Consider the following 15,240-nt stretch of genomic DNA (forward strand, 5'->3'; position numbering starts at 1 on the left):
ACACTCAGACACACACACGTGTGCACACACAAATCTGAAACAAATATTTCAGGAAACAATACTTATCCTTATTATGCATGATTATTCTATTCTATTCTATCCTATGATTTTCTTCTCTCCTACTGTATTCTAAGTTATTCTATTTTATTAAAAACTGACTTCCTAAATTGATTTTACAACCCACTAATGGATGTAACTAGAATTTGAAAAATACTGCTGTACATCATAATTTGTGTATGATTTATATGCTAATTATGTCTTTTATGCATACTTATTAAAGCAGGCTCTTTAGATCTCTCTTTGGCAATTTTTAAATTATCTGTCCCTAGAATGGATGAAAGTATTTTCATGTACGATATAGCACATCTGACATAATTTCTGGAAGGTAATGTTTTATTGTTTGAGCCTCCTAATTTACAACATGTCTTTTGAAATTTACTTATAAAATTTTGTCACAGGGAGCAACAATGTTAACCTAATTAATCATTATTCACTTATTTTCATTTTTTAAAATAAATGACTATAAATAAATGTCTCTTGAGTTAGGATCAGGGATATCATAAAAACATCACTAGTGAGACATATTTTAGTGTCAATACTGGTGCAAAAAATGAAATAGAGACCAAATATTTATATATAGCACTATATATATTTTTATATATTGTATACTCATATCAAAACTTGCCATTTCTCTTAAGAAGCTGATATGTTGCTTTCTAATTTTATAAATTATACCACACCTGTGAAAATATGGACAACTATTTTATATTTTTGCTGCCATATAAGACATTTAATGTTTATACAGAGAGCTGCAAAATTACCGAGGTGATGCAATGGGAATCGATGAATATTTTCACCTGAATTTCCACTGGCCTTTTTCTTCAGCCAGAATCATCTTGATATTCTCTGAATATTATTTTCGAGATGAATATGGTATCTGTTTCTTCAATAAATACACATACACACATTATAGGTATATGTGTATATACATTTATACAAGTGTATGTATATATACACATATATACACACATGTATATAGTCTACATATGTATATATATTTCTGTGTGCACTTATACATACATGCACACATAATGTCCTTTGGTTTATTTTCAGACCATTAATGTGAAATGAATTTTCAATGATTTCCATTTATTTTTTCTTGAAATCTAAACTGGTTTAAAAAGACCTTTGCAACAAGTAATAAATTTCTTTTAAAAAATCATATTATTACACTTTAAAGCATGATATAGAGAAGGTCACAAGGTGTTAGAGAAGACAGAAATCCATGCCAATATGGGAGAAAAGAAAGCAAATGGGGTTTTCAGGTTTCTCTCTTAAAGTGGCCACCTTCAGGGAATTGAACCTAGTGCTCCGTGTTGCTGGCTTGAAGGAGAGGGGCTCCAGGCTAAGCTCCGTGCTCCCACAGGAAGGGAGATGGTACCTGGAGAGGCTGAAGACAAAGCATTTCTTGGGAATGGGTGTGCACTGGGACTGGGGATGGGAATGAGAAGCCAATCTCTGAGTAGGTAAACAAAGTGACCTGAGGTCTAGTCTAGTAATGTCTAGTTGGGAATAAAGTGGTGACTTTTGGGATTGACCGTAACCTTTGGGTTGCGTGTTAAATAGTCTCAGGGATTGCTTAGTTGCCGAGAAGGTAACTGTGTGCTTTCCTAACAGAGGTCTTCTCTCGCCTCCTTCAGGCCTCGGGTTCCTCTGGGATGAATTGCCTGGTCCTCTCTTGGCAGAAGAGGCTCCATACAACCGGAGAACTATGTGAAGATAGTGCTCGCATCTTCAAACGTGCCCCTTTAACCTCCCATGACTCTTGCAGGACAGAGGCCTTTTCCCCAACACATTAATGACATCAAACTGTGGGGGAGTATGAGATTGCTCTTCCATTATATTATTTGGAAATCAAAGCCCACGTCTATGTGTATAAAGCTGTAAAAAAAAAAAAAATACTCCTCTTGCCTCTCACTCAGATCAGATTAAGAAACCTCGAAGTGACTTAGGAAAAGGGACATTCTTGTTTGAAAAGCTAGTAAACTACTCTTCACCAGGTGTGTTGCCAGGCTTGTCTTAATTTTTCTTCTCTTTTGGGTGTGAGGAGCCCCAGAAAATTGGTGCTGGGATGAACTCTATACAAACTGAGAAAAATGTGGGCTGCCCTAGCGGATTTTAACATAACTCAGAGCAGCAGCTGGTGAGAGCACAGCCACGCTCCGTAAGTTTTATATTCGCCATGCTGGCTAAGTAGAGTGAATTATCTTGGCGTTGGTAGTAAAATATCCAGCCCTCATGCTTCCTGGATCTCTTTCCCCATGCAGTAACTAGGGCTCTCTATGAATGGCATCTTTTGAATCACACCACCTTAATCTATACCCCTGGACAATCTCTAAATTCAAAACATCACTCCCCAGAGGATTTACAGCACCTTGTCTCCTGTGCTTTCAGAGATGTGGCGCTTACCCCTGGCCTCAGCTTTGATTTTCTTGTTACATAACAGCCCCTCATTTGAGACCACGGACAATCGTTCTTGGAGTCACTGTATGTGGCTTTTAAAATGGGTTCTTTTCTCTTCTCAGAAATAAAAAAAAAAAAAAAATTGAGGGGAAAGCTGTCCCATTTTTTTGTTTTTTTGTTTTTTGTTTTTTTTCAGGATATCACCCATTTGAATGACAGAAATAAAAGAATTTAGAGTCACACATAGGACATGGATGTTGTTGGGAACGCTATATTTGGGGCATAGAGTAAAAAAGATTGTTTCCAGTGTAATGAAAATAATCACTGACAGTGAGCGAAGCTTCGGATTAAGAAGATGGAATTCCCCGTATGGGTGATGGAATTGCTAGGTGCCTGCCTGAAACGTGGAGCGAGGACAGAGGTGGAGCCAGGGAGGGAGGGCGGCGGGGAAGGTGGATGTGCAGCCCTAGTTCTTGCTAAGGATGCTTTTCAGGCTTCTCTCCACGGCTTCGTCCAGCTCTTCCTCCAGCTCCTCTTTCTTGGACATGGCCAGCTTGGACTGGTAATCCCGCACCACCTGGTCGATGTACGGGGCGCTCTGAGTGCCATGCAGCATCAGGGTCCACTCCTTCAGCACCCCCTTCTGCGGAGCACTGCCGACAAACCCCAGCTCCAGGGTCCAGGTGCCTCGGGCATCTTCCCCCCACGTGTGGGTGGTCATGAAAGGCCACTTGTCAAAGCCCACCTTGGAGTCGTCATCCCTCGGACGCCGGCTCAGCAAAATGGACTTGGTGCCCATAGGGGAAGTCATGTTGATGTTCAGGTCTCCCCTCCTGGTTGCGTTGACCGTGATGACAGCCTGGACATGCTCCAGATAGCGGACAAAATTTTCCTTCCCCTCACAGGCATCGGTTGTGAGGGTCAGCACCAACTTGCCAGTGGATGGTATTTTCCTGAGGACAGAGTGAAGAAGAGATAGGATAAACAGTGGTAGGTGCACCTTACACGGGATTCTGAGGGCAGCTTCAGGTAGCAGAAATGGCAAGGGCTTTGGGGTTGATCAGACAGACCTGGGTTTAGTTCTCACACTGGCTGTGCGAGCCTGAGTAAGTTACTTATATATATATTTTTTTCTTTTGAGACAGGGTCTCACTCTGTTGCCCAGGCTGGAGTGCAGTGGTGTGATCTCAGCTCACTGCAACCTCCAGCTCCTGGGTTCAAGAGATTCTCATGCCTCAGCCTCCCTACTAGCCAGGGTTACAGGCATGTGCCACCAAGCCTGGCTAATTTTTTGGTATTTTTAGTAGAGATGGAGTTTCACCATGTTGGACAGGCTGGTCTTGAACTTCTGGCCTCAAGTGATCCAGCTGCCTTGGCCTCCCAAAGTGCTGGGATTACAGGTGTGAGCCAACACACCCAGCTGTGAGCAAGTTACTTACGCTTGGAACCTTCCGTGTGGAAGGAGAAAGTAGCAGATGCTGTGATGCCCCTCCTGAGTCTCCTAAGTCCCTTCTGAGTTTGCCTACAGCTGAAGCTCCGTTGCACCTCCACTGCTTCCCACCCCAGGCAGGAGAAACTTCCGGTGTTTCCGGGCTTCCTCCCACCTCCGTGGAAGCCTGTGCAGCCAGTGTGCAGGGCGGCCCAAAGGTGGCAGGGATTTAACCTTTGAGGGGTAACTGTCTCCCAATGACTGGCAGGTTTTTACCCCGGCTTCTCTATTCCTCACCATGACAACTCAGTGTGCCTAGTGGGACTGAGCTCAGCTGCCCACGGTGGCAACTTGCTCATTCGTGCACTCTTCATTGGCTTTTCTCCCCTCCCTTATTTTACATCCCCACTTCTTCACTTGTGTTACCTGGGATCATTTCTCAAAAAGCTGTGAGCACCCAAGTCTTGTCTCAGGTTGGACTTTTGGGACAACCCAGACTGAGGCAGGAACTCGTAATGCTTTTCTTTCAAAGTGCTAAGTACTTCGATAAATAGAAGCTATTGCTAATATGACTGCTATTACTACCATTAAGAAAAGCTGAAAATGGGTAAATTAATTCCAGTGAAAGGCCGTCCAATGAGCAATCAGGAGACTTTGGGGGTCTCTTTGGCGAGAGTTGGAGCGAGGTTAAGCCTAAGTATTCTCTAGGCTGTCCTTGCAGGCAATCTCCTTTCTGGAGATGGCCTTCTTGGAGTGTGAGAAGCTCAAAGATTCTTGCACTAGAAAGAAGGAAAAAAGGAAACTGCATTTGAGGATTACATGGTGTAATAGAAAGACTCCAGACTTCGGGAATAAACCCATTTGGATTAGAATTCTGCTTCTATGTTTACTGCTCATGAGAGCTTGGGCAGGTTATTTAAGTATTTGAAGTTTCACTGTCACTGGGGGTGGTTCTTATGTGGTTAAATAAGACCATGTATAAAATACCAGGCACAGGCGTCGCTCTGCCCCTAGGGAGAGCCGGCGCTACCATGGAGGAGTACCAAGGCCACTGCGAGGCTGGCCTCAATGCTGAGGAAGCTCACAATATTGTCAGAGTGTGCAGATGGGGTTTTAGGTGGCGAAGATTATAATTACAACAACGTCAACCCGTGGACCAACCGCAAGCATAGTGGAATAATCCTTAACACATCTGGTTAAGCTGGGAAAAGCTTATAAATATACTGTGAACTGTGCAGTGGTCCAGAAGAGCGCATACAGCTTTCACAGCCAGCTCTTGTTTTTGGGATACCACATCTGATTGAACCTGTACTGTAAGATGGGAGAACTGGACCATGAACTGTATTGTCAATGTTTTTGCCATTGCTATTGTTCTTTAACTGACTAAAAATGTTGCGCTAAAGCCATTAACTTAAGAATTTGTCAGTGTATCCTTTCAAAAATAGTTATTTATTAATGTGCTAAAGGACAAGTGTGTAATATACTTTAAAGCTATCAACAAAAACTGAATATTATAAGCAAGCAATATCATAGTAATTGGCAGATTGTCTCGTATTTTATGCAGCATGATTTAAGTAGGAAAAATTTAATGCTAGCAAAAAATAAATGCAGAAATATGGCATGACATGAAAATACAATCTTACATTTACATCAGCTTTTCACTAGTATTTTGTGATGGGGATATACGGTGATAGGGAACTCCATTCAGATAATAAAATTCTCTTTCAGCTAGAGAAGTTAACAGGAATAAATATATGAGTAAATAAGCTGCAAGGATAAATGTGGAGAAAATGATGAGAATTAGCTAACATCTTTTCTTTTTTTTGAACTTTCTTCCCCTCACTTAATTGTACATAATATTTAGTGGAGAGTAATTTTTAAAAAATTTCTATCAATTAACTGTATAGTAACAGCTATGATTAACTTGTTTACTTTTTCTGAGGATGAGTAAATCGATTTTTTTTATTTCAAATTTTTGGATTTACACTTGAGGGTAAATAATTAAATCTGGTAAACTGAATTTCCTAGTTAAATAAAATTAGTTGCAGTATATGATGAACAGTATGTGACTCAAACAGCTGCCTTACAATTCATGCCATGTGGAACAAACATTTATCAGATGCCTATTGTGGGCATATGTCTGTGCTAAGCACTATAGTTATCAATGTGCTGTGCAAATGCTAAGTTCTGTTTAGCAGTTGTTCAGTTGGAAGACAAGTATTAATACTTGGGGAAGGAAAAAAAATAGTTGTTTTACAAGGGAGGAAAAAGGTGAATCTGGTTACACGTATAGAAGTAAGCAAAATGAAAAGCACTTATTGCTTTCTGACAGAATGATAGATGTAATTTTAAGAGTTGCTCCTAGCAAGTTAAAAGTGCATATAAAATATGCAACTCTTAGTTAAAGGCCTTGTTATCAGTCTTATCTATACAAGTAGTAAATTTTGTCATTGCTTCAATTACAACCATCTGTAAATAATTTTGAAGACTTATTATGTGGGGTTCAAATTGAGTGGAATGAAGTATAGATTAAAAGTACACAATCATTAGCAGGTTATCTCAGGGTTTATGACATGTAATTAAATTTATTAAGAAAATAGATGAAAAATTAGGGTACACAGCTGGCCACCAAATGCGAAGTCAATCTGCTACTTAACCCTGCAAACAAAATCAGTTTTTCATATTACCACTAACACTAATAAGTACAGAAAGTGGAACCACAACTCATTGAATTTTGGAGACGAATAAACTTAGTGTTAATATTGATGATATTAAGGCAATATTCTTGTAGGAATACTATCTGCATGTTTGATATTTTGCCAAATAATAATAATTATTAAATGTTTAATAATTAAATTAGCAAAATAAAGGAGTTTAATGCAGTGATCTTTGTTTTTGGCACATCAGAACTTCTCAGTCATTATTCATGTTTCTTTATGCTCTGGCTTTTGTGCCCTTGAAGATTATAACAGTGACCAACATATATATGCAGATTTGTTTTTTATTATTGTTGCTTAAGCCTGATTTAAGAAAAAAAATTCATACCTCGTGAACTAGCTATCTGCTCTGTTTCTAGCTAAAATATAATAAATATTATCTTCCTGTGCTGAAAAATAAATAAATAAATAAATAAAATACCAGGCACAATGCCTGGCACATGGTACTGGCCCATTGCCTATGCAAATATCCTTCCTCAACATGGCTTTTATTTTGGAGTATAAGATGGTGGATATTTTTAAACACACATCTTGTAAAGCACATTTACAAAAAGACAGTGGTTGCATGCCCAGCTCGGAGTCAAGCCTTGGTTCTGCGTTGCCCTAGGAACTAAGGCCATGAGCCTGGGAGGGCTTGCTGAAACATACAGTGTGGTTCATTAATACTCTCCGGAGGAACTTTACAAGTATATACTTAAACGGTTTCATGGAGCACTGCTGTGTTCTCCTCTCCCACCCCTGGATGCTAATGCTGAAAGATGTATGGAGTGTCCATCAGCTATGGGGATCTAGTGATGGTGGGGGTGGTCTTTCTGTCCCCAGGATCTGGGGAAATCCATCCATTTGGTGGAAAGCAGGCATTAAGCCAGCTTTGGAGGTCGGGGTAATGAGGGCCATAACCTGGATTTCTCAAAGACGGTGCTATTTATTCAGAACAAGATCAGAAACAGAACAGGTAAGGTGATAAATGACTAAAGATTGTTTGGGCTCCAGCCCAGCAGTGGACAGCTGTATAGGGTAGCGCGAAGAGTCTCAGACTACGAGTCCAGTTGTGAGCAACTATTTGCATGATCTGAGCTATTAATTCCTGCCCTGAACAGTTGCTGGCAAGATAAATTATCATACATATACATTATATGTGTACATATATATAATGGGTCTATACATATATACTTATATACATAGTATATTTACAAATGTCTAGGCCACGACTAGCCACAATGATGGAAATGTTCTATATATATAATCTCTAGTATGGTAGCCACTGGCTACATGTGGCTAGTGAGCAATTGAAACATAGATCATGTGAATGAAGAAATGAATGTTCAATTTATTTTATTCAATTTTAATTAATCTGTTATATAACCACGTGTGGCTGGTTGCTTCTGTACTGGATAGTGTGGGTCTAAATTGTTTATGTATGTTGAATTTGAATCTGATAAGAACAACAACAAGAGGCAGAGTCTCTTGGGCTTCTGTTTCAAGGGCCTTCAGTTTTTGCCTGGCTCACAGGCTCTGCTTTCAGGCAACCCAACCTAAAACTGGTGTTATTTGTCTCTAGAGAAGAGCAATTGCAAACTGATTACCCCATCCCTCTGCACAGTGTCTGAGGCCTATTGACTATATTCATGTCATTGCTGGTGATACAGAATATGGGCCTTATTCCATCTTGTGGGCTCAGTCACTCTCACTTCTTTTGCTTTCTTTAAAAAGCCCTTAAGAAGTTATTGTAAAGATAGATCTGGGCTGGGGACCACTTTGACATTAAGGGCATGGTAGAGGAGCCTGGAATTTGAGTCCCAAGAAGGAACCTCATTGGGCAGGACAAGAAGGGCTGGTGTGTTCTTGTCTGTGTGAGTCTTCCATGGCAGCTGTTGTATCTGTTTCTCCCAGGAGCCCCATGGTCGTGGGGAAGGCCTTAGCGACTAAGACCAAGGGAGGGAAAATGACAGCGAGGCTGAGAAGGGGAAACTAGAACACAGGCCACAGACTGCCCAGGCTAAAAGTCTTACTTTAGAGTGAGTGTTGTGCATTTGTGAGAGAGGGTGCAAGGGAGAGATGGAAATAATATATTCCAAGAAAGAAATATTCGATGCACCTTGGAAAGCCGAAAGACAGGTGGGAGTAGGGACAAACACACAAACTTGTGTGAAGAATCATACATTTTCCTAGAAGCCTTGGACACTGGGGTGCGCCTGGCGGTCAGAGGCCATGCTGGCTTTGGAGCATCAACACCACCACACAGTTGTCCTGCTTGGGGGCAGGAGCATTGGTTTTATGTATTCTTATTTCAGCCGGGTTTCCATAGCCCCTGAGGGTGATTCTTCAGAGACACAGGCAGAAGACCACAGTTAGCAGCCAATGCCCACAGCAGCTGGGGTGGTGCCCAGCCCAGGGAAGAGGATCCAAACCAGGCACTGTCACCATCTACTGAAGCCCCCTTAACCATGGTGTGGTTGAAGGTCATCTCGGGTTTGGTCCAATCTATATTTCTCTCCTTCCATCATAAGAGACCATCCCGGCACTAGAACAACTCTTTTCACGTTGGCTGGGAGTCTGGCTTTTTTTTAACCACCATGGAGAGACTGCCAGCTAGAAAAACTGCCCGATCCTGCCCTGCCATGTGAACTGCTTCCTGCACAAGAGCTGGGTCTCCTGAGAGAAGAGACATGTGGCTGGACTCTTCTGAGAATGTTAAGTTACTATGAAATTAAATTAAAAGCACGCTGTGAATTCCAAAGGCAGCGAACTTGGTAGCGAAGGAACACCATTCTCCCCTCACAGGTAAGGTTTTTGGCTGGCATCATGGCATTGGGAGAGCCTAGGAACAGTATTTTCCAGATGTTTCTTGTTTCTCTCTTTTTTTTTTGCTCACTTGTATTTTCTGATTTTCTTACAGTGACCATGTATTGCTTTTATAAGAAAAGGAATACAACATTCTTATTTTAAAGCAAAAAGGAGATACACGCTCAGGAACTAACTGTCAATTTATAAGGAGGTTAAATAGGAGGAGGTTGGTGGTGGAAAAAAAGAGGCTCTGCAGAAATATTTTAAATAGTCATAGGGTGTTAGTTTCCAGGCCATGATCTGGAGCTCATTTGCTGCAGAAAATGAAGCATGCTTTCTGGAGGTTTAAGAGTTCTTAGGTCGGGTGTGGTGGCTCATGCCTGTAATCCCAGCACTTTGGGAGGCCAAGGCGGGTGGATCACGAGGTCAGGAGTTCAAGACCAGCCTGACCAACATGGAGAAACCCCATCTCTACTAAAAATACAAAAATTAGCCAGGCATGGTGGTGTGTACCTGTAATCCCAGCTACTCAGGAGGCTGAGGCAGGAGAATTGTTTCAACCTGGGCAGTGGAGGTTGCAGTGAGCCAAGATTGTGCCACTGCACTCCAGCCTGGGTGACAGAGTAAGACTCTATCTCAAAAAAAAAAAAAAAAAAAAAGTTATAAAGCTGTGATTGTTTTGATAGAATAATCACAATAGTAACAATGACAACCACTCTTTCGCAAGTGCCTAAAATGCCTGCTTTTGTGGCAGTCACATGAGGACACTCAGCAGTTAGCCATGATGAGGTTTTCTCCTTTCCCTGTAGCAGAGTCAGGTGGGCGTGAGCTCGTGCAGGAAGACTCTGCAGCTCAGGAGTGCTGGTCCACAGTCCCCCAGGTGGCACAGGGCCGAGCACACACTGACCTCTCACTCCCATGCTGCTTCCGGCATTGATACCAGGTTTTAACATTTATTTCAAAATTCACTTAAACTTCAGAGTCGGATCACCTATTTTGGCACAGCCTTAAAGGAGCTCAGTGAATAGTCCCCTCAGGGTGCCCAGAGGGGCTGGGGGCAGACTGTGCTGGACAGGTCACTCCGGGCTGGCTGATGGGGCTGGCCTGGGCTGGCTCCACTCATTGCACACACAGCTGGTGCAGCTGGTCACAGCCAGGTGTATTTTCCCCTTTGATTGTAACTGAGCATCCTTCACTGACTCTCTTGATAAAGCCTCTTTAGAAAATTGCTTTTCAAATTGACTGCTTCTCCGGGAAGATTAATGCCGAGGAAACCCACAAACCTGACAATCACCACTCACTGCACCTTGGAAGCTGTTTCTGTGCAGCCCTGCACATTATGGAGAGTGGCGATTGCCACGGCTGTTGATTCCTTGATCCTACTGCCCCACGAGTGTGCTTCGTGGTCATAAGGGCCTCCTCTGCCAAGCGGCACAGCCAGCCCCGGGGCTGCCCTCCAAATCTCCCTGTGTAGCCTCTGTGTTCTTCAACAAGTATATTTGCCCTAGACCTAACTCATCTGCATCTGAGAACAAGTTCCAGTGTGGGGGTGGACGAGTGACCGGAGGGCACTGAGAGGAGGCAGAGCCCTTCCGACCAAGGCAGAGTCTCCTTGCCACGTTTGCCTGGCTGGCCCGCCGGTCCTATTGCCACCAGTCAGATATTTCTCTTGTGTCTAGCTGATGCTGGCTGAATATTTTCATTCCCTCATTCATTTAAAAAATATTTATCACCTGTCTACTAAATGCCCGGTACCATTCTAGGCAGTAGGGGTACACCAGTGAATACGACAGGCAAGGGCCCAGTCCTTTGGGAGGGCCCAGCTGAGTTAGTGCTGAAATAGCTCTCCCGTTTCTCTTCATTGAAAACACTGCATTGATCTTGCATAAAGTTCCTGGCTAGTTGTGAGATGTTGGGATGATCACATCTCCGGACCTCAGATTCCTTAGAGGGACTTGGACAACATTATTTCCAGTGTTCCCTCTGTTTGCAGATTATGATGGAATGCTAAGCATATTCAGAAACTGGGAGATAAATTGCCGTTCATCTCAGCATACATCCTCATTCCTCTCTCTCCTTTCCCACGGTGCTCCCCTCCTGCCCTCTCTCATAATCACATGGTGCTTGACGATCATTAGAGGTCTGTCCTGCTTGTCCAGTGCAATCTCAGAAAACAAAGCCTGGTATCGACGTGTACCTTGACTAAGAGGGCCTCGGTATATTCCAAGCTAACTCTTCCCCTAAATATTGCAATGGCGCCGACTTTTTGTTAATTGTAAATATTGCTTATGTGCAACTAAATGTAGATATTGTGCCAGTTGTGCTGCCTGTGGGGGACAGTCCAGTCCCTACCCGCTGCTTGCAGAGTGTCTGTAAAGGCACAGACATTGTAAGTCTTCTTCCTTTTGCAATAAGGGAAGGAGGTTCCAGGCCCCAGGACCTTGTGGAATGGATAAGGACATAGGAGTTAAGGCCATTCGCTTTATTTGTCTGATCCTGTTTTCTCACCTAAATTAAGACTAGGAATGCCAACCTCCTGGGATTAAATGAGATAGTGGAAGTAAGGGGCTAGCAGTGACTGTCCGAAAGAAGTCCTTAGCAGCAGTTCTTACTATCACCCTCGCGAGGCTGCCTTTAGGCTTCTGGGATGCTGCAATTGGATGTCGTGCTGGGGGAAGGCATGAGGCTATAAAATGGACCAGCCAGACTTTCTTGCAATCTGATCTTCTTGACATCCCTTCATAGAGTTTATGTTATTAAATCTCCACTTCCCATTGAGTTTGCACAATTCAGCATCCCTCCTGCTAAGATGTAACTACCAGATATGCCTTAGACCTGGCTGCCCGTAGCCGGGTGCAGTAGCTCATGCCTGTAATCTCAGCACTTTGGGAGGCCAAGGTGGGTGGATCATGAGGTCAGGAGTTCAAGACCAGCCTGGCCAAGATGGTGAAACCCCGTCTCTACTAAAAATACAAAAAAATTAGCTGGGTGTGGTGGCACGCACCTGTAATCCCAGCTACGCCAGAGGCTGAGGCAGAGAATTGCTTAAAAACCTGGAGGGGCGGAGGTTGCAGTGAGCCGAGATCGTGCCACTATATTCCAGCCTGGGTGACAGAGTGAGACTCCGTCTTCAAAAAAAAAAAGACCTAGCTGTCCAAGATGGTAGCCACTAGCCACATGTTGCTATTTAAATTTAAATTAATTAGAATGAAATGGGATGAAAACTTTAGTTTCTTAATCACAGTCACCCCCTTTCTAGCACTCAGTAGCCACAAGCTATTGTACTGGACAGTGCAGAACATTTTCACCACTGCAGAAAGTCGCTGCGCTTCCAATCTTCTCAATAAATTATTCCGAGCTCTAACAAGGGAAACAGTTGTCAATGCCCATTTCATGTTGACTTTGGGTAAAGTTAGTTATGATGAGTAGGGTTTAGCCTTAGATCCCTCATTTGGACAGTGGTTTCCAGTCTCGTCTCTTTGTTCATTCCCAAAAGGCATTGTAGACCTTGGCATTGTAGACCAGTGACAGGGCCTCTGGAATGCCAGTGATGGGGTTTGGGAGATGGGAGCACCCAGTAGGTGGGTGTTTCAGAATCCCCAGGGGAATGTTTGCTGGAGCTCCCTCCCCCACCCGAGCCTCACCGTCTCCAGGGGGAGTCACTGAGATACCTGAGAGCCCACCGTGAGGGGTCAAAGTGACTGGGCTCAGATCCCAATTTGGCTGCTTAGTAGCTGGATGACATTTGGCACGCCCTTGACCTTTCCCAGCCTCCTCTCATCAGTAATGGCCCTGTGAGCTCACAGCAGGGCTGCTCTCACAGACGGCCTGACGCAGGGCCTGTGTGCACAGTTGCTGATTAAGGTCAAGGTTATGTAGTGAGAAGAGCCTGGGGTTTGGATTTAGATGGACTTTACTTCAAGTCCTGCTCTGCCCTTTGTGACTCTGAGCACATTTTGTATTTTTTATTCCTTTCTGGATCTCAGCTTTCTTGTGTATAAAAAGTAATAATGACAGGACATGCCTCCTGGGCTTACAAGGATTAAATGCAGTAATGTAAATGGACCTAGCCATATTCCACAACTAGTCGGTGCTTCTCCCTGACACACAGCATGGGACCAGTTTATTGTTAAGGCCGCAAAATATTCACCCCCACGCCCACCTCGACGGTGTGAGTGTAAGGCACACCCTCAACAATAGGGTGGCTGTGAAGCTTATGTGTATGAAAGCACATAGCATGCACTCGGCACTCCATAAAAGCGACTTCCAGTCTTCACTTACACTTACAGCCTCTGTGGCCTTGACTGTGTCAATCAACTTGTTTAGAGCTCAGAGAAACCTGTCTTGCCGAGAGGAGGGATGCGGGAGTGAATAGAAATGATGGGTGGACACAGCAGCTTTGGAAAATGGTGAGGAACTGTGCAGAGTAGCTATTTTTATTAGAGGACATTTATAACATCACTTGGGACTTGGGCAGCTCTGTGTTTTTAGATTATTATAGGGCTTGGGCTGAAGCTTTATTTTTTCCATGTGGTGTTGATTAGAGTGAGGCCTTCTAAAATCATGGACTGTTTCATGGAAAAAAGTACTCAGCTTGGCAGTAATCCACTTGGTGCCACTTTCTAGGGGCTCAGTGAGTAAACAATGAGGATGCTCACTCATGAGAAGATGCTTGTCCATGGGAGGACGCTGGCCCGTGGGAGGATGCTGACCTATGGTGGGCTGCCCCTTTATGGCAGGACGCTGGCCCGTGGGAGGATGTTGACCTATGGTGGGCTGCCCCTCTATGGCAGGACGCTGGCCCACGGGAGGATGGGCATCCCAGGGCACATGCTTGTCCATTGGAGGGTATTTTAGGCTGAGAGGATACATGATTTGGAATTTGCATAAAAATCAGACAATTATTTCACCAAAAATTCTAGGAGATTGCTATCATTTTTTATTCTACAGATGTGAGCTAGGAGTGTTCACATCTAGTGATGGATGAGAAGGAGAGGCAACGTTACATTTATTAAGTGCCTACTGTGTGCCTGCTGTAGACTTGTGTGTTACTAAAGTCTCCCAGCAGCCTGAGGAGGAAAGACATTAGCTCCATTTTACTTGTGAGGAAAGAGAAAAAAAATCTCTTATTTTGGGGCCCATTGGGATAGAATTCAGGGGTCTAATAATTTCAATGGAAAAAACACCCCACATCTTAATTTCCCTAGCTTATAACAGAAATTTTTCTTCTGTTTCGGTTATGAATGCAGGCTACAAAGCAGAGTGGCATCGGACTTTGTCATCAAAGAGCTGGCAGATTTTCATGTCCCACCATAGCAACTGCATGGATCTTGCAGCAGCAGTTAGTCATCACTGCTGCTCTGAAATTGTTGTGGCCATTAGACTTGCCACTAGAGCTTTTTACTTAATGTGCTGACAAGGGGACATATATTTCAGCATGACTTTGTTTTCTAAAACATTTTTGTAATTGGTTTCAACATAATTGGTTTCCTTTGCAATCCCATATATTTTATCTAATGAATTTGCAAAACATTAGACTGAGATGGAGCCCATAGACGTCACCATGCTGTCAAAGGGCGACAGGGCACAAAGGTTGAGAATTGCTAAAGCAGAGGGTCAGAAAGGTCAAAAGTATTGTCTAAGTTGGTGAAGTCAAGATCGGAATTCAGGTCTGAGTAACTGAGTAGAAGAGATATAGGGAGTCTAGGACCAATGAAGAGTGGCTAGAAGGATAAAGTCTGAGAAGGGTTGGACTCTGGCCAAGCTGCATGAAGCTCAGAAATACGGCCCTGGCAGGGAATGAATTTTACCACCATTTAAATGACGTAAGCCATGGAGGTGTAT

At 43.3% G+C, this 15,240-nt stretch overlaps 1 protein-coding gene and 1 pseudogene across 3 annotated transcripts in view; one reads left to right on the plus strand and one right to left on the minus strand.

Moving 5' to 3' along the window:
• Nucleotides 1-375: 375 nt before the first annotated feature.
• Nucleotides 376-15,240, minus strand: part of PCSK2 (proprotein convertase subtilisin/kexin type 2) — a 256,935-nt gene continuing 242,070 nt past the window's right edge. For 2 of the 3 annotated variants that reach the window (XM_023217814.2, XM_023217815.3), the window contains one exon: nucleotides 376-3,416. In XM_023217814.2, the coding sequence (XP_023073582.1) occupies nucleotides 2,930-3,416 (487 nt within the window). In that variant the 3' untranslated portion in view covers nucleotides 376-2,929. The remainder of the gene's footprint in view (nucleotides 3,417-15,240) is intronic. The other variant, XM_023217813.3, reaches the window with a different exon arrangement.
• On the plus strand, nucleotides 4,924-5,271 carry LOC111546422 (annotated as a pseudogene).

Source organism: Piliocolobus tephrosceles, chromosome 20, assembly GCF_002776525.5.
Source record: "Piliocolobus tephrosceles isolate RC106 chromosome 20, ASM277652v3, whole genome shotgun sequence".
NCBI lineage: Eukaryota > Metazoa > Chordata > Mammalia > Primates > Cercopithecidae > Piliocolobus > Piliocolobus tephrosceles.